The sequence below is a fragment of the Rhopilema esculentum genome, unplaced genomic scaffold, assembly GCF_057945365.1.
Source record: "Rhopilema esculentum isolate cy_ngs unplaced genomic scaffold, ASM5794536v1 HiC_scaffold_23, whole genome shotgun sequence".
Lineage (NCBI taxonomy): Eukaryota > Metazoa > Cnidaria > Scyphozoa > Rhizostomeae > Rhizostomatidae > Rhopilema > Rhopilema esculentum.
In genome coordinates this window covers 521,112-541,408 of record NW_028300834.1, presented here as the reverse complement: position 1 = coordinate 541,408, position 20,297 = coordinate 521,112, and the positions used below count along the sequence as shown (strand labels likewise).

Sequence of the window (20,297 nt, the reverse complement as noted above, 5' to 3'; positions counted from 1 at the left end):
TCAGTGAAAGTGTTTAGCGACGGCCCTGGGGGCTGGCTGTTAACATATCTTCTTCGGAATCAAGAAACAACTTTCCATGATTATAATCCTTCAGTGTCTTTGAGGTCGTCTGTGGTACTTTTTATAAACATGTTTAATTTTCATGACAAAAATCTAGTAAGAGCCAGGATCTTCTTGCACGAGAAACTGCATAAAGCAACTTGTGAAAAAGCACCAAGAATTCAGCAATGGGCCTGTTTTCCTTATGTTTTAGAAGATCACTTCACGCCCCCGCAGCCCCGTTTGCTTAAGCAAGGCCCTTTTCAACGTCCTAGCTAGAGGGAATGGCGCCTGTAGTCCCAAAAAATTTCATTCCCTCCTTTATATAAACAAAAGATTGCCCCCAAGTTTATTTCCCTTCGAAAAAGCTATGGGTTGAAGGCAGTTATAACTTTGTAGGTCGATTCAACCTTGTAAGATTCTGGCCGCCGCTAAACCGAAATGAGTCTTGAAAATCAGGTCCCAAGCAAAATATTGATAAAATTGAACACATTCAAAGAACTCTAAATCGACAATTAGATGAGCCAATGAATAAAAGAGACAAATTAATTCATATTGGAGATATTGCATCTGGTAAATATGTACATTTGGGTTTACATATAAATAAAATCAACACATATGGTGCAGTGCATTTCTTGACTGAGTTGCTAAATAATTATCGTAGATTGTGATAAGAATTAACTTTGAGCAGGGACAAAATGGTAAAAGAGTTTCTGAAAAAAGTATATTTGGGACGTTGGTTATAAAAAAAATTAAATTTCATCGCCAGCATTTAATGATGAAAAGAATGCTTTAATGGTCGTCAGGAGCATGCCATCCCTGCCTAAAGAAAAATTACCGGCCTCTACAATTCGAAAACACGAAAAACTACTATCTAATATTTCAAAGGTTTGTCAGTTTAGCTCCATAAACTGTCCTTATTTCGTAACATGGCTTCAGGCCCGTTGCTAGCTACCATGTTCAAGAGGGAGAGGGTTTCAAGTCCCATTTGCCGATAAAGTAGGTGAGCCATACTTTATTTGCCTGCTAAGCACCCCTAGATGATAAAAAACTCCTTGTTTTCACAATGGAAATTTTTTCAAGGGGGTGTCACACCCCACATCCCCCCTATAGCGACGGGCCAGTGTGCCTTTAAAATCTACAGTAAATTTCAGGTTCTTGGTCATCTCTTGGAAGGGACGACATCAATCCTATTAAATACTGAAAACCCGTCTCCTTGTTCCAAAGCAGTCTGGTTCATAAAAGCTCAGCCATCCCATTGGTTGCTGCTAATGACACAATAGAGCTACATTAGTTCGTCTTCTAGCGCTCTTCTTTTCTGTTTGGACATAGCAGGTGCAATGACTAGATCATCGTCATCATCATCATCATCGTCGTCGTCAGCTGTTGTCTTGGATACTCGTTGCCATGGCGAAGAGGTGGGCCTGGCCGTTATAAGGGGTTTCTCTTGTTTCTACGAGGGAAAAAGAGAGTTTTATATAGAAAGGAATTGTGCAAATTCGAGTCATAGAAATAACAATGACTACCACGGATGATAAATCAAATACATCCACAAAACCTCATCAAATTTGAGACAGAATAATTTTACAGATTATCGAATATTACAAAACCTTATGCTAATAATATAGTGCTCGTTCAAGTTTTCAAGTTTCAGATCACAGGAAAACAGAAAAGGAAGAAACTTCAAAGCTTTATCATTCTTTTATTTGTAGTTTTGCTTCAGTAATAAAATCTTTGGAGTTGGCTGATTTTCAAATAATCATCACAAAAAATACATTTAGCTACTTTAGAAAGGAAGATTACATACCTTACTGTTCTTCTTGCTTTTCTCTCCACTTGTTGCCCATCTGTCTGCTAATCTCAGCGATTCTTCATGGGAAAAAGGAGTTCGTCAAACATTCACATCAAAAATCGATTGCATAGTACAAGACATTAATAAAATATTCACTAGTTCATCGCAGCCTTCACTGAAACATTCCAACGAACAATGCCTTTTCACTACCCTCGACACCTTCACAAATATAAATTTTATTTTACTTTCTTATGTAATTTCCTTGCATTTTCATATTTCCTTCCTATTAAGCTACCCCTGGACTATGCTGCAAAGTTTTATGCAGCTCTTTTACATTTGGATTAGTAAAAAGGTAATCATTCAGAATCAATTCACTGGACAAATTATATAATTATTAATGTTCAAGAAAATCGAGCAATACAACAGCTACCTCTCTACGTAAACTTTAATTTGCCTACATAAGACAGCAATAATGAGCTGTAGTGATGCATACCCTGTTTTCTCTTATCAAAAGCGCTACTGTTTCCTTTTTGGGTTGACAGTGAGCTCTTCTTCGAAATCATTTCTTTACTCGTGCCACGCTGTGAAGACGAGACCACAATATCCTCGTTTTCACTATCACTTAAAAAGTCAGCGATGTTCGATTTTCTAGCGCTTCCCCAAGATGTCGAGCTTTTCTGTAAGTGACTCAAAGATGGTCGAGCTACAAATGAGAAAAAGTGGTTCTGTTATTGCAAGAAATTAAATGGGTGGCAAAAGAGGATAATTCTTTTTAGGAAAGCATTATAAAACCTATATGCTTGATGTAAAGGCTAAGCTATATCAGAAAATACAAATGGATTCCTGGAGCGTTGCTGAACAGAGCAAGGCAGCTCTAAACTGGTACTCCGAGTTTTGCTCTAATTGCAACCATCATGCTAAGAAGCAACTCAGAACGATCTTGTTCTGGAAAAAATATGTATGGTCTGGCTTCAAGTTCTAAAGTACTTCACAACAAACCGGTTAACAATTACATTCATGTTTGTGTGTTTTGAGAACAGGTACTGGGAGCAAGTTTCTGGGAATTCAGCATAATTCAAGAAGAATAAGGAAATCCATGCAAAGAACAATCTGCTTTATCCAGGGTCAGATTGTTCTAAGCCTTGTTTTAAAGGTGTATATGGGAATCATGGGTTCAAAGGTTCTCACATTAGCTTCTTGTCCAAAACATATATCTTGATAATGAACAAAATCGTTTATGCATGGCAATAGGGATGTCTGATCAAGACAATAGACAGAAAAAACATCATGATTCTCTAGTTCTTAAATTCTTAAAATAAGTTCTTGAAAAGGGGACACTTATAACAGACGGTAGTAGAGCTGCAAAAATATTTTCCTTTCTGGGAATCTGGAAAACAGGACAAAAACCTTTCTGTGAGGTGAAAGTATTGTGTACTATAGCTCTCTAAATAGTACGCCCATTTTTTACGCAAGGGCTTCTTATTTGTTGGGTCTAGCGGAAATTTCCAATAAGATATCGTAATTTAGTTGTTTATTATATTTTTTTGTCTTTGGCAAAGGCAATAGTTGCAACCTTGGGGAAGATGAATCTAGTTACCTGTTAATACTTATCAGCCAATTTTCTAGCTTTTCATTTTTTGCGATTGTTAATGCAAGAAACAGCTGTCAAATTTTGCTGAAAATTTTCTACCAAGCGAAATTTTTTTCTGGGAATCTAGTTCCCATGTTCCGTTCCGATTTGCAGCTCTGGCTGGTCGATCTCCAAGTTCTTCATACTGGGGATTTACTATATTGGAACACTAAAGACTACCAAAAGCTCACCTTGCTTGGGTTCAACCTCCCTTATGCTAGACATTCGTGAATCTGATCTTGAGCCATTTTGGTACGGCTCTTTTCTGTATTGTGACAAATACGCCTGCTCGAAACGCTCGTTACTAGTCAGGCTTGTCATGCTGCCAATGACAACATCGTCATCATCATCATCATCATCATCATCAAGATTGTTATCAGCATTGTTGTAAGTCTCATATCTCCTGTCGCTTCGCTTTCTGCTTAAAGCATTTCCTTTAGGGAAGAAATGTTCGAAATAATTCACTATATGATAGCAAGTATTTTGTTTTTGACATAAGGAATTTCGTACTTGGACTCCAATGGTGCTATTTTCAATAGGCAAGCTGAACTGATTGGGCAGCCTTTACAGTCGCGTACTCGCGTTTCTGACCGGCCTATTTCAATGCACAATTTGGTTTACATATTTCCGAGCTTTCGATCAGTATGCTGACGTTTTATTCTCTGGCAGCAAAGTTCAAGTACGTTTTCAAATATTTGCTTTTTCAAAGCCATAATTAAAGACTTAAATAAAGGGAAATTCATTTTCTGGTAACTTGTATCATTAGCTTTGAGTTTTCGATTTATGTTCTGACGTTTTATACTCTGAAGCAGTGGCGGACACTTGGGGGGGGGCGAGGGGGGCAACGGCCCCCCCCCCCAATACTTTAGAGGACAATGATCTTTTGTTCGAAAACAATGGGAAATGTGACGTCATCTTATTAAAACAATAGGCTTGCCCCCCCCCCCCCCCAATAAATGACCAAGTGTCCGCCCCTGCTCTGAAGAGCGTCAGACGAAAAGCTTAAGTATGTTTCAAAATATTTGCTTTGTTCAAAGACATTTTTAGACTCGAAATACTAAAATGCGTGTTCAAGAATTTGCTAACCTAGAATTTCTGGCTAATCTATTTCCGTGTAGAACATTCATCATTTAAAGCATTATCACAACTACAGGAAAATTAAACGACGCAACTTCAGCATTGCGTCATTTGTAGGTGCAGGGAAAATATCCTTATACTCCATTTGTGCATTTGAAAAAGTGTAAGTATTAAAGTTTCGTGTTAATGCTAAAAATTTCTTATCAAGTTAGTAATAATCTTCAATTTTTCAATTAACTCACTTTCGATAGAAGATCTTGTTGTGTTTTCCTCAGTTTGAAATACTTTTCGTCGCTGAGAAATTACAGAGGGTCTTGAATGTGACCGGCTAGGCATCGGTCCCATTGGCTCTCCGGAATCTAACGATCTACAAACATGATACAATGTTATAAACGCCCAAGACAAAAAAAGAGGGTTCAGGCAATAAAAAAACATTATAGGGCGCGCTTAAAACTCTTAATTAATCTAATCATATTGCAAACCATAGACCACATAGACAGGCAATAATCCAAATACAGTCCTGTGATGCAGATCTTCAGGTCTTTCTTCACTTTGAACATAGAGTCCACGAGAGCATATAGCATTTGAAGTAGGTTCAAACCCAGCTGCTGAAACAAGCATATCTGTTCTCTGCGATCAAGGGATCTGAAGAATGCACATGCGTATCAAAAAGGCTCAGTGAATATGGAGACCGACTTAGATTATCAAGTTGTATGTCAGATTACAGATATTCCAAGCATAACTTCGATCAATGTACAGTCGTAAAATCTCCGAACAAAACATGAGGAATTTCATTTTCAAATACCTGAATCAACTTGAAACCCTGAATTTCACCACAAATCAGCATAAGGTGAAGGGTTTTGTCCGCTATTTGACTGTACAATCACCAAAATTTGTAGACTGTACACTCAAGTATCATTTACAATGAGAGAACCAACATTTTTATCTTCAAATTTATTCCACGATAAAGTTTCGTAATGATTTAATCTATTAATCGCAACTACCTTCGAAACCTTGGAGCTTCGTAGACTTCATCCTCCGCACTATCCTCGTAACTCCATTGCTCGTTTCGACTCAATGCTTCTTGCCTTGCTAAATGACCCCTAAATGCAGCTTGCAACAATATGACGTCATCTTCATAAAGGCTGCTTGAATCGCTGAGGTCATCTGTATCGCCATCACTAAATGCGTTCATCCTTTGTGTTCTTAACAATCTATCTCTAGCTGCGTGTCCACGGAAGGCTGCCTGAATTGACGAAACGGCCTTTGGAAAGAAAAGCAGAGAGGAGATTACAAAAGCAATCGAAGTTTACATTTATTGCGATCGCGTAAGGTTTCCTTCCATTGCTTTTTTATAGCATGCATAAAAATAAAACTAACATTCAGTTTTAAGGATCTGAGCTTCTTCGATGACGATTCTACTTTTAAAACTCCAAGCTTTTATTATTGGTGTAGTCACTGTTTTTATTATATAGTTCCTCCAATGAAAAACAGACAAACGCCTTGATTAACGAACAAAGACTATCAAAATAACTGATTAGCTGAAAACGATTATTTGGGACTTATCGATTCTCGAGCTATACGCTCATCTGATCTGTGTTGCATCTGATCTGTGTACTTATTCCTATTGCAAAACTATCGGTTATTCCTATTGCTAAACTCTACCCTGCAGCATCGTGAAGGCGAAAGAATGGTCTTATGTTAGACGATTTAGTCTTTTAACAGAACCTTTTTATATTTCCTTGTTTTAAAGCCTTTCCTGCTTCTGTCTACCTTATTCATACCTGATCATAGTTTTCTTCATCATCTTTACCATACCCACTGCCAATCTGTGTGTAAAGATAAAACAGTAGGTTCAAGACGAAGTTTTTATCTCAAGCACTAAGCAATTAACAATACAGGACAGCCAGCTATAGGGAACAGAATGCAAGTGCGCACCCATTTCTGGACAATTTTAGATGAAAATTTTCGACTCGTAGACCTTGTGTCTACTTTTCATACACAAATACCTTAATGACTCCCCCTCCCCCAATACCTGAATAAATTCCCAGTAGAGGTGAAATCATATAAGATGACACTAATTGCAAACAAATTCTAAAATCCCGGACTTATATTAGCAACAAAACACAATCATCATATGATTTTGCTGATTAGTTCAGCAAAAACATCTATCGAGTTAAAAAAGCGTTGAATTGTGGAGCCCACTCCAACTGTGAAGGATGTGAATGTTAGATCAATTTTAGATCATAGTATAAAGCTCCCAAATAGGGCAATCACTTGCCTTAAGTAGAAATCCTTAAAATTTTATGGGGAGTTTCTAGAAAATATCTCAGATTCGTAAACAAAATTATTTTTGCTAAAAGAAAGTCATTGCCACCATTCTCCAAAAAACAATACCTTGTCGATATATCAAGTATGGTTCTTCTGTGTCAACAGTGTCTCTGTTTTGTGTATCTAACTGTGTTCTTCAAATTTAAAAATTTCGTTGGAATTCTCCTTAATTTTGAATTTTTCAAAAATTTCCTTAAAGATTTCAAAATTTCGTAGCTCACGGACATTTGCTTATAAGCGTTGATCTCAGCATTCATTTAGATATCCTAAAGTTTGAAAGAATAAATCGTTTAAAGTTTTCTTGATTTACCTTCCCTGCCCTGTGTTTTTTCCAGTTTCTTTGAATTGTAAGTGCAGCATTATTTTCCTTTCTTTCTCTCTTTCTCCTTTCATCTGAAGAATCAGTGCTTTTCTTCTTTGAGGCTTTCTTACTGCTTGACGTCGATGACACCGATTCACTCCTAAAAGACAGACCCTTTATGTTTCATTGTCTGGCGTAAGTATGAGTTCAGATACCTCAAAAGCTGATAAGTAGCTAAGGCAGGTGATGTGAAGTGACTATTTTTGTCAATTAAGTCAATAACTAAAATGTCCTCAAACGGAGCTACCTTGTGGTTTACTTAAAACTGGACTTCGCGCTAATTTGCGTTGTCTTATATTAAATATGACAATCGCAAAAATGACAAGAATGTTAATACACAATAGCAAATTGCAAATGAATAGGAGAAATTTCTTAGCTAAAAACAACAATATACCATACCGTAATTTTCCAAGGTCCTCTGTCGCTGGTTTTATTGCAACATTTTCTCCTGACTTTACATTCCCTAGCTGTGATCTGATCGAAAAGAAATTGCTATCATTAATGTCAAAATTGACTGTAAAATGCCCTTATCAGTCATAATTGGTCGACTTTCTGTATGGAAAACACAAAAGAAATGAAAAACAGAAGAAAAAAAAAGGCATCGGATGCTTATGCTTTGTAAAAGAGAAGGGTTTAGGCAAAAGCAAAAGCACTCTTACCAAGGAAGATATTTGCAAAAAATTGTTAGAAATTTACACTGTAACCATAAATAGTCAAACAGAGAGAGAAAATATACGAGAAATTAACAAATAGGATGATTTGACCAGACGAAACAGGTTTTAGGTAAAGTATGTTTCGAAAATGTTTCTGTGCAAGACCGATTCTGCAAATTTCACCTAACGAACAATATCTGCCAAAAGTCCTTGGAAAACCTTGAGATTTTGTGAATTTGCGTGTTCCGTGCTATTTCCATATAAAAAAGGATGATGTTACCCCCCCCCCCCTCCCCCACATATAATGTTTATTCGCTAGTTGAAACCCATAGCTATGTAAAAGTGCTTAACTTGTACATGTAGAATCATTCATATTTCCGAGGCACAACATTGTATGAGGGAAGAAGGGATGTTGCAGCTCGTGCACAACGTAAATTATAGCAAGCTTTCCAAGACTTTTGGCAGGCATCGTATATGAGTCAAAGGTTTTTTTGTAAATTTTAGCTTACAAAATAATCATTTTATCCCTGCAAACCTGTATTCATCAGCAAGCTTTCGATAATGTGTCCTATCCTCTTTCAGCTTCGAAATTACATCTTTCTGTTTGTCAATCTCATCTAAAAGTTCGTGTTCTCTCTCTTCTAATCGCTTTATTTCTTCACCTGCCTTTCCAGGGAATCGTTCTAAAAGCGAAAACAGCAATTACTTGAGGCATAAACATACGAAAATTCACTTGAAGTAATTTAGATTTTGAAAACATTCGAAAATTTATTAAAAAACTTGCATACGTACTTGATTGTGAAGGACTTCGTTTAGCACGAGGAGTCTCCGGGTCTTTGCCACCGTTATCCTCTTCTCTTATTTGCTAGATGAGGAAAATCAAACAGTTTTCAATACGTTGTTACAGTCAGTCTAAAAAACATTTTACTGCGTCTAATGAAAGAAAAAACTATTTTTGATTGCAGGCGTCACAAAATGTGATAGAAAACAGAGAGTATTTGACAGAGATAAAAAAATGAAATTTCATTCCTAGCGAATGGTCACAAATATCATAACGAAAAGAAAACGTTTTATTTTTGAAAAATTTAATTCGATAGTGTGATGATGCCGTTTGACATTTCAGTCTCTTCGAACACGAAAAGATTCAATAAAATTCGGCAAAGTCTAACCCCTTTTTTAACGCCCTTCTTTCAGAGGATTCTAAAACAGCCTCTTTAATGAAAGCTCTGCAAATAGAAATCCCATCTTTAAAATCCCTCTTAGGCACTGAATTTTTTTACCTTTAAACGTGAAGCTTTTTCATAAATCTAAATCATAAAGCCTCATATTTTGTTCTGTTCTTAAATTTAAAAACGACCCCCAACCTGTTCAAGCTGAGAAATTTTGGCTAGCAGCTCCATTCGATTCATGTCTTCGACATCTAGGAAACATAGAATAACGTAATAAGGCGGCAAATAACAACGTGATAAAAAATACTAGATCAATTTAACTAAATTTCTTTGATAAAAAAAAGTTCAACGGGAAGCATAAGTTATTGAGAGTTAAAGCAAGTTGAAATGGAGGTTTTTTGTCACGCTGGGAGCACCATCTGAAAATTCATACAAAAGATGGGTAAATTTTACATTATAACATCGCATTATGGTTTAAAAAAGAAATATGGAGGTGAACAAGGGTTAAATAAGGACTAAGGTATAGAGAATGAAGATCTGACAGCTAGTTGTAAGTAGCAAGGTTTTGTCTGTTAGGTTGGTTAGGTAAGCTTTACTCTAAATGCCTGAGAAGAAAGCTTTTTATTGATGGATTATGTTTGACAAAGTTCAACTTGATACTAACTGATCAAGGTACTAACTTATAAGCAAAACACTTTCCGTGAAATAACTCAAGGAACCAGTCCAATTACCCTGGGTACCAGAGTCTCCCCGGATTTATGAGGCTCACTCATTTTTTTGCCACCGCAGTTGTCTAAAATATTTTACCCCCGGATTTATAAGCCTGTGGTACACAGGGTACAGTTCAATAAGGTAGCAACCGATGGCTGATTACAAAAGATAGGTCCAAACCCCTTCAGTTATAGAACAGTGGCAAATTCAAACAACCACGTAAAAGAATTGCCTTCCATAATTATAGTTGATATGATCAATTTCAAAAGCCGTGTTGAAGAAAACTACTAATATGTTTTTTAAACGTGAACAGCTTCAGCTGAAATAGTAGTTACTTTATCAAAACAGTGAAATAGAAAATTTGTGACACCTGGAACAAGAGGAAAATTATGGTACACCAGCATTTTAATATCGTTGCTTAGGCTTCACATTCTTTTACGATAGTCACCCTACTGAGACCCAAAACAGGCTGAAAAGATCCAAGCATTCAATATTACTATACAGAAAGTCTTTCTCACCTTTTGTTACGTTCAAAGTTTGTAAATTCAGCTCCATTGTTTTTTTCAAATCTTGTTTCAACGATGAATTTTCTAGTATTAGTCTGTTGTTGTCCTCTGCAAAATACCATAATCAGCTCTTTAGAGAGACAGTCAATCACAACGAAAATTTTCTTTAGCTTGCATATTATACAAAATGCGTATTCTAATAATTTCCATACATGCTCTGTTTTTCAACTTCACTATTTTTTTACTATGTTTTCTTAATGTATTACCACCTACAGAGATATCATTATTAATAGCATCATTATAACTTTTTATGAACGCACATGTTGAGTTATATACATGGATAAAACGTAAAGCATGTTCCAGACACAGCAGGATTGAACGATTGTTGATAGAGTAAATATAAAAACTTAAATGGTTCAGTTCGAGCCATCTTCACATTTTTTGTGGTACCAAAACTTAAAAGATTTAATGATAAAAAAGATGTCATTTTACGACAAAAGATGACGCACTAAGAAAGAAAAACATGTTTACCTGACAATGATTCAACTGCTTCGCTATATCTTTTTATTTTCCCTTCCGCTGTCTTCTCTTTCTTTATTCTAAAAAAAAATGTGGCGTGAAAAGAGGTCCTCTGAAGAGTTAATCAAGATAACAGCAACCTTATTGAAGTATAGTTATGACAGGCTTACAACAACAACCAGAGTGCAGCAATCTAAATTGCTTGGTGAAACAGCAGAAATCTAGACTTTATAAAGAACTTTAATTTAAGAGTTTGAAAGAATCTAAAAAAGCTTAAGATTTCAGTTACGAGCAGAAGGTACAAAAATTGGAGAATGTTATCCATTCTATCAAAGTCAACAAAATAAAAACTTGACAATGACTTTGAAAAAAGCAACATTTGAGTAAACTAAAGCTTTCCGCCTGACACTCTTCAGAGTTTAAAACGTCAGAACATAGATCGAAAACTCTACGCTAGGAAATATATAATAAAAACTGCAAATTACATACTCTGACGTGATCTGCAAAGTGTTCGCACTTCGAGGTTCTGTTAGCAATCTTGTCAGTCTTTGAATCTGTAAAATAATAACATGATAGATCGTTTATACATAGATCTTAACCATATGCTACATAGTTTCATTCAAGCTTCAATCACATCGAAACCTTATGACTTCATCAATGTGTAATAAAAACAGACAACACATCATTCATTTCAATATAAAACACAAACAACCTTGAGGCTCAAACAATCTTGGTTTTTTAAATCAAGTATTCCAAAACTTTAAAATGTCTATTAATAAGGACAATAAAACCCAAAGTTGCAAAAATTGTAGAAAAACAAGAAGTTATTGTACAATGCCTTCTTAATCTCATTTCCAATTGGTTGGAGATGTATAAGACAGTGATTCTTACGAAAAATAATGAATTGAAATTCAAAAAAAGAATCAACACAATTAGTGACTTTGTAAAAAATCACGGTGTCAAAACATTGATTTAAAAGCAGTAGACATGGATTGAGATGCATATAGCTGAAAATTCTGCCGAAAAAGGTTATGATTCTCTAATATTACTTACCTCCTGATAACACACTTCATTTTGCATCTGGAGTTCCGCCATGTCGGAGTATTGCATGTCATTTTTCAATTTGCTGAATTAGAAGGAGAAAATTTACAAGATGCCAATGAGATAAATGACAGAATTTTTGAATGATAACAAAAAAGATGAACTGTCTAACAGAAAGCAGAAAGTAGACACGGGGAGGAGGGAAAGAACGAATCAAAATAAAGGCATAAAAAATGTTTTCATAAAAAATGGCAAAAAACTAAAAATTGTTTAACATTATTCAAGCTATTATAAAAAGAAAGTGGGCAAAAATTAGACAAAGCAATATTAGAAATTAATGCTGTTGAGATTTATTTCAATACGCAATGCTACCGTTTCTGATTGGCCTATTTCAACCCACAATCGGGTAGCTATATATATTTCCAAGAGTTTTCGATCTATGTTTTGATGCTTATAATCTGAAGAGTGTCAGACGATAAGCTTTAGCATGTTTCAAAATGTTTGCTTTTTTCAAAGCCAGACTTACTTCTGTAAGGTTCTTGAATACCAGATTAGAATTATTGAGATGTTTAAGAAAAAATGGTAGACAGGTTGCTAGGAATAAAGTATTGAAAAAAATACCGAAAAATCTCTTTAAAATAGAGCTTCTTGCTGTGTTGAACAAGATTTTGCAGTTTTAGTAAATATGTGTGTGACTGAATAAGATTTTTTGGTTATGTGTTGCTGCTTCAGTGAGGTATTAACAAAAGGAGGCATTAACATACCTTAGTTCACTGTCTTTGTTTTTCACGACTCTTTCGACGGAATGCAGCTTGTGCTTCAAACTCTTTATAACCTTTGCAATTGAAACAAAAACATTTATCAACAAGGATAATCGTAATCAACTCCAACCAGAGCAAAAACATGTTCAATTATCTACATTCTGGACAGCTAAGACCTATGGAACAGATGAATATAAATTCTTTCCTGCGATAGATATCAATTGGCAGAGAATCATAATACTCATAATACAAATACAAATAGGAATGCTGAAGAAAGGAAAAGATTTTCTGTACGAAAATATGCGAATATATACAAACAGGATCTTACCGCACTAGAATCTGCCTTTTTGTCGGTTAGAGTTCGTCGCATTTCGTTTGTCTGAGAAGAAAATAAGCAAAAACTAGCTTATTTTATAAACTTTCTGAAACATCTAAATGCTTTTAGAGCAAGCCAGAAAAATCATTACTGATAATCAAAATACATTTCAAATATGTGGCACATCTCAAATGCCTCTTATATCCCCACCTCCCCCCCCCCCCCCCGGCCTACAGTACCAATAACTTCTAGGGGCTGTCTAAAGTTTGCTACAGTCTACGTCTTTCAGCTGTTTTTGACGTATTTTACATTTATATCATTGAGACTTTTCAGTAAACAGCTATACTGGTACATAAGAAAACATTACAGTAGGCGATTAACACACAAACGTTGGATTTTTCAGCTTTACAAGCATTTCTGTACAGGATAAATGCATCGACATTTCATGACGAATGTCTCGAAATAACCGATTGCATTTGCGATGCGTCTTTCGATCAACAAATAGGAGTCTTATGATAGACCTACAATCCCGGACAAAAATGGTTGATGCTTTTCAAGAAAAGCTTATATTTACTTTCCTTAACTTTTCCTTAACTTTTCATTGAATTGGGGGAGGGGGAAAAAATAACTTTTCCCCCTCCCCCAATTCAATGTTGAATGCATGATTTTGAAGGAGAAATGGTAGAACTACAAACCCAACATTGCTTCGGGGGAAAGGGGGGATTCGAATTTACAGGGGCAAAGTAAAGTAGAAAATGACAAAAATTGCATTTTGACTCAACATTTTTGTCCGGGATTGTAGCCTCCAGTAGGACAATAAATCTATAGTCAGACACGGATAACCAGTTAGCTGGTCTTTTATTGACTAATTTCTCCAGTCAATCACAAACACTCCGTTATAACATACACATACACATCATAAAAATTTTCATTAGCTGCTAAAATGACTTTAAACGAAACAGTTGATGTAAACGAAGTGGTAAACAAAATGGGCTGGTTATTCAATCTAGACAGTGCAAAGTAAGAAAAAACTTCCTATAAAATCGATTGTTATAAATTCGAAAAAACTTCCTACCTGCATGTTTGGGTTTATCAGCTCTTCAATTTGACGAGCCTGCATGGCGTCAAAAAAGAAAAACTTACTGAAAATGTAGTAGATAGGAATCGTATTTAATAGATAAAAGACCTATCTAGACGCAGGTTTCGTTGCTTCAACACGGACTCAAATGATTACAATTTAAGGTTAAACTGATAAAGGATACAACAAGCAACCAGACTGGTCTGCTTCTTGGAAATCTTACTAAATGTCAAAGATTCTCACGAAATCAAATCTCAGGATACAAGCTGATGTTTGCTGTATGGTCCAGAAACAGGTCTAATTTGCTTCTAGAAAAACGTTTAGAAGAACACTTTCAAGCCCTCCACAAATGATGAAAGTAAACGCAATTGTCATTTGCTGAAATTTTGATGCATTTACCTTTACAAAATTGTCTTCTTCCACCTTGTGCATTTTCAATTTGATAACCTCGTTCTCTCTCATTAGCTGGTTGATTCGCTAAAAGAGAAGCGAAGAAGAAATATTCGCATGCGGTCCCAAAATAATGTTTCATATATTATATATAACAGATTTCCTATATTAACTTTGTGACAAAACTAAAATTTCGATTCAAAGCCACTAATCGTTACAAATATTCATAATTCAAATTCATTAGAAGGCACCTATGAAATAACATAGAAATCAAAATCTTGAGGGCTAGCTTCTGAAAAGTAAGCCAGTCTCATTTTTCAATGTTTAGTTTGTACTCTCAATTGGTCAACTCTAACTTGGTTCTTCAGTGAATAAACTTGACAGCTTTTCGAAAACTACAGGAAACACATAATTATCTCATTTATAACTAAATCTAAAACTGATATTTTTTATCCTGCAACAACTTTAGATTAACCATTAAATGACTTAGAAATAATCTCATGGCTCAAAGACTTATAAATCTTGATATTTGCTAGTCACTTTAATCATTCAATTGTTTGCTTAGAAAGTAAACACTTAATATTCATAGCAAAGCAATACATCGATGCAAGTAAAGCACCAAACAGAAATATTAAGCTTAAGGACCTTCTTGAGTTCAATGACTTCATCGTAGTACTCCTCTGCAGTTTTGTAAGCCGGGCCATTGCCACCCACACGAACTAAAACAGAAACAGAACGAAATCTCGGTGATATCATCTTTTGTAATCGATTTTAGGATGATTTTTCACGGATCGAAAATCTAAAATCCTGAAAAAAAGTTGAGATTTTGAATTTAAGAAAATATTGAGATTCAAATAAATAAAAAAATATCAATTATCAACCCTTATTTAATGTTTGTATTCTATATTCTATAACTAGATGATATGACTAAAAATACAACACCGAATTCGAGAAAGAAGGCAACAGCTAGACAGTGTTTTTAAATGCTGATTATTAGTCCCTTGACGTCATGAAATGAATTCTTGAATACTAAATAAAAATACTTCTTAAATATATTTAAGGTGTCGGCAACTTAATCTAGCCTCCTTTCCCTGAAATTTTACATACATTAACTTAACTATTCTTTAGCAGCAAGAGGAAACTCCTATTGATTATCAATTGATACCCGTTATAAACCTTCTATCACTAAATATGATTTGTGACGAGAAATACTTTTGGTCATTACGAGATTTACGATATTTTACACTTTGAAAATTCTCGATAAACGATCGAGTTTCTAAGAATTAGGTATTCCAATTTAAGTATACATTACCCTTACCGTTAGTTGAGCTGGCACTCCTAACGTGATTTTTCCCTGGCCTACCCGTCGCCTATGAAAGTACAAAAAACCTAATGAAACAGTCAAGATATATACTTGAACCACACGATTCTACGGGAGTACTTTATCTCGTTTGAAACAGAGTTCCATATTTGGTTACATCTGTATGATACGGTATTAAATCCATATATTTTGTAATGTGGCTCCGCTGTTTTGAGTTGGGAGTTTTCTAAGTAATATGGGCATTCATTTATGGAAAATATTTCATCCATAAAAGGTGGATTCCATAAAATGATTTGTAACATAAAAAATGAGAAACACTGAATTACAAGAACGAAATTTTTATGCTTCAAACACAAGTGTGTGCAGAAAACATTGGGCGTGCATTGGATAAAAAACGTGAAAGAACTGGCAAACTTGAATAAAAATTTAGTAAGTAAGTAAGCAAGCTACACCAATAACAAATATGAAACATTTAAATATGCAGTATGTTTATTCAGAAGATGCTAATACTGCAAAGCAGAATCTCATTGTCTTACCATCAACAGCTGGTCAAGAAGGAACGCACTGGTGCTAGCCATGGCTTTCGACTGGCCTGGTGGGGCCTTTGTTCCATTCCACGTGCTCATGGCACTGCTCTCTGCACTCATACCTATATAGACAAAACTGCCTTTAACTCGAGTCTTTGGCACCGTTTCTGGTTAAGATAACAAAGGATTTTCACCAAAAACAGTAGCCCTGCATTAACAATTTATAATGCACACAAATTTGCTATTTGGGTTCATGTAACTGCAGGAAATGTTCGTTTGGAGTTAACGTTTTTGGTTAGTAATTCATTTAAATGCGACCTTGATAAAATCTGGTTTTCAAAGCGAACGTTGCGAGAAAGAAGCGTTTTATTGACAAGAAAGACGCATTCTCTGATAGAAACATCAATCTCTGAAAATCATCATTTTCATGGTAGGCTATAACTTTGTGGATCATGGTAAACAAAAACATGCTACGATTTGAAAAAGAGGCTGCCAATTTTAACATACTGTTAGTTGTCCGTTTAAAACGCGTATTCAGGCCCTGTACAGAAAAAAAATTACATTCAAGCACAGCATAGTTCATAAGCTGCACAAGGTTCTGTTTCTATGCAAACTATTTTGAAAACAAGCAACTGTGGCAGCAGCGGCTAAAGCCCCTAAATTTTTTTCAAACTATACTTAAAACAAACAAAACTAATCTTCCTTTTGGTCCTTTGTATATTTAGCCCCCCACCCAAATGTTTGCATGCATCATAATTATAAATCAAGCCTGGTTGAAATCTAAACAATCTGAAGACTGGTCAAGAACCCCTTTTTTGCCATCAAAATCTTAGGCATGTGGTTCTTAAAGGAACTAACAAGCTCGAGAATGATCAGGTGAAGCTTACCATTTCCTTGTCTGATTGATGCAACCCACAGTTCTCTTCCTGTCTTCTTTGCAGTTCCTGACTTGCTTCCAATATAAGGAGATTCTGAAGAGAACAGAGAAATCAATCAATAAATCCTATTTGTCCCTGCTTTTAAGGTATCAAATTGAAGAAACGATAGATCCTTCTTCTATTACAACAGTTCCCCATTAGGTTACAAATTACTGTTCAAATAAGATGAAAAATACTGTGGTGACCTGATAGGAAAAATATAATTATGGGAAAATAAAAAAAAATGTTTTCTGTTTTTCAATGAATAACATTATAGCATGTGTCTTGAAATAAAATTCTTACCTTGTTTTTTTACTTTTGCAGCTCTTTTGGCATTTCCTTTTGACTTTTTAGTCCCTTCAAAAAAAATATTGCCTTTACCGTCATAAAAATTCTAACAGAATTTAAGATCATTTCATATAGCTTTTGCTGCACTGCCATTGAATAAATTTTATTCATAAGGATACTGGTTTTACAACAAAATGCTTCCATGATATTCAAATAGTTCACTTTCTTAAGTTTTTGGAATCCAATGCATTAGAGAAGGAGCCAGAATTTAGGTTTAAATTATAATAAAAACATGAAAACTGGAACAATCTTAATATTATTTGAATATAATGCAGGGGCAAGCTTTTCTACAAACACATTTTTCTTAAATTTCCCATCTCTAATTGTTCTTTATAGCAAAAATTTCATAGCACCTTTATTGACAAAAGCTCTGATTTAACATATTTTTTGTTTCTAAATGGGATTTTTTGTTAGAGCCAATCATGCAAGAACTTCAGAATTATCTTTCTAGAAAATCAATGTAACTCATTAGAAGTAATGAAAAATCAATGTTACATGGAAAAGTTACCTGGTGGGGGCCTTGGTGAAAACCCACCATCTGAGCCAACACTTTGCTAAGATTAAAAGGAAACAACAAACTGAAAAGTATAAAACTAAAGTATAGAAGCAATTACATCAACCAAAACTAAAGGGCAGTAGCTCCCAAAATGAGTTGGCTTTTGTAATAAATCAAGTAATGGAGGTTTCAGTTGCTTTTTATTCATGATGGCTTATTTAGGTGTGTGATGACAGATAGTGTGATGCTTGTTTCATTTGTTAATAAATACCTCTTTATATCTTTAGTGTTTGGATCACCTTTAAGGCGAGCCAGTCTTACTGTTTTGATAATAGAGCAACTAAGAAGGAATACATCTTTTGAGTATTATCTATTTGGGGCCTAGATTCACATGGATGAATATTTGCAGTTGATGTCAGATATAAAGTCAATTAGTTGTAGAACTTAATTCATTCCACAACTCACTTTACAATACTTCAGCAATCAAAGCATTTCTCAAAGGAGACTAAAAGTCAGAATCCATGACAAGATATCTGCATTTATAGTGACAGGTCTCCAAAAAAAAATTATTAAATAACCATATAGGATGAATATGAATTATCTAATAGATATGTACATAATTTAAAATCCATCAAATAAGACAGTATTTAAACATTAACTCAAATGCCTATATTGAAAATTAAAGCATTTTGCTCAATCAAAAAATTAGTGAATGATACAAAAACAAATAAACGCAATGCTAATTTTGCCACAGCAAAATGTGAAAATCAGAGGAATCTCAACATAAAAAATGTTAGATCAAATCTTATAGAAATTCTATGAACACTAATCTCTAAATAATTAAATATGCCAATATTGCTTTTACTCCAAAATTACTATGAATAAATTAATGCAGCATTTACCCTCCTTAAATTAGTAAAAAGAATAAATATGCCTACCAGATATTACTTTTGAACATTTTAGTGTGGTCTGCATTTTGAAAGGAGCAAACTTAACAAATAGGCATTTTGTTTCAACTGCTGTTTCCAAATATTGTTTACTGTATACTTAGATACATTATCCCATATTTGCTGGTCAAATTTGCTATAAGATTTTGCCCTTGCCCTCCTTGATAAAAACAATTTCAAAAAAAATGAAAACCCTATAACAATTTTGATTTCAAAATTTTTATGATCTGCCTTTCTTCTACTTTAGAGACTACAGTAAGTATATATAACATATTGTAAAATTTCAAGACTTTCAAAATCATTTACCAGAGAAATAACAGAGCCAAAAGATGCCTCAGAGAATCTGTCATCGTCCTAAAAAGAAAAGAGTTGTGCAAATTTGATTAAGTTATGACTCACTTCAACTAAATGTTTCTATTGCTACAAAATTTGATAGTTATTACAACCAAGTAGAGAGAGGGCCTATTTATTGCAACAACAAACTCCATCGACAGACAGGCTATGTTGAAAGTCGAAAACGCGGTGTTTTGGGAGTGTCTCCTGGGCTGTAGAAAATTTTTTCCTATCATAAAACGCTTACCTGCATTATTCAACAAAGTTGTGAACCATAAACAAAATGTTCGCTGCATCACAACCTATCGTAAGGTACTGGAATAATGATCAACCATTGTTGCCTAGGCCAAATAACAACGTGCCTTCGCAGTTACTTGTAGCGCCGCATCATCAATGAAGAAGTGACGTAATAATATTTACAACAAAATTGCAAAGATAAACAAAATTGACCGTATTGAATTAGTTGAAAGCTTATAGTTATAGCAAGGCTATGTTTAATAAATAGGGCTTATGTGGCCCGGTATGCAAGAACGATTCAAAACTGTCGGGGAACAGACAACAAGAGGCCAAGCCAGTAAATTTGGATTTTGCATTTTGGAGTTTGAATTCAAGCATGCTACCACTAACCAGAGATGGCGCCACCGGGGGTGCTTGGTGGGGGCAGGAGCCCCCAAAAATTCATTGAGCCCCTCCGTCGGCACTTCAATTTTTGAAAAATTTTAAGCATGTTGGTTCTTTCATAACTTCCACTTCGTGATCTTTTTTATTTTTTTTTCATTGTTTGATTTTTTTCTCAGTTTTTTTTTTCATTTTTTGAACTGGAATTACCACAGTGTAAATGGTGTTATGTTAGATCTTTGTTAGTGGTTCACTCACTGTCTGCACTCTGACATTACAGCCCCCCACAGCATTTCTTTTCTGGCGCCATCCCTGCCACTAACATAAGTTTTCTAGCTTTCTCAGTCCTTCTGATGCAACTTGTCATGATCCCACCAAGCGCCCTTTATAAATGACATGTGTAAAAGTGCCGGTGG

At 35.1% G+C, this 20,297-nt stretch overlaps 1 protein-coding gene across 1 annotated transcript; it reads right to left on the bottom strand.

Moving 5' to 3' along the window:
• Positions 1–562: 562 nt before the first annotated feature.
• On the bottom strand, positions 563–19,629 carry LOC148957507 (IQ domain-containing protein E-like). The gene is made up of 28 exons (XM_089115232.1): positions 19,511–19,629; positions 19,237–19,284; positions 17,996–18,041; positions 17,443–17,496; positions 17,110–17,193; positions 16,232–16,344; positions 15,693–15,744; positions 15,020–15,093; positions 14,384–14,461; positions 13,982–14,020; positions 12,919–12,969; positions 12,594–12,664; positions 11,842–11,914; positions 11,278–11,342; positions 10,801–10,868; positions 10,282–10,377; positions 9,248–9,303; positions 8,676–8,748; positions 8,419–8,566; positions 7,630–7,704; positions 7,180–7,330; positions 6,323–6,367; positions 5,543–5,802; positions 4,781–4,905; positions 3,653–3,895; positions 2,325–2,534; positions 1,847–1,908; positions 563–1,492 (listed from the first exon to the last, which is right to left on the bottom strand). Exons 1-28 carry the CDS (start codon positions 19,514–19,516, stop codon positions 1,325–1,327), a joined length of 2,634 nt encoding a protein of 877 aa, XP_088971358.1. The 5' UTR covers positions 19,517–19,629; the 3' UTR covers positions 563–1,324.
• Between the last annotated feature and the right edge of the window lie 668 nt (positions 19,630–20,297).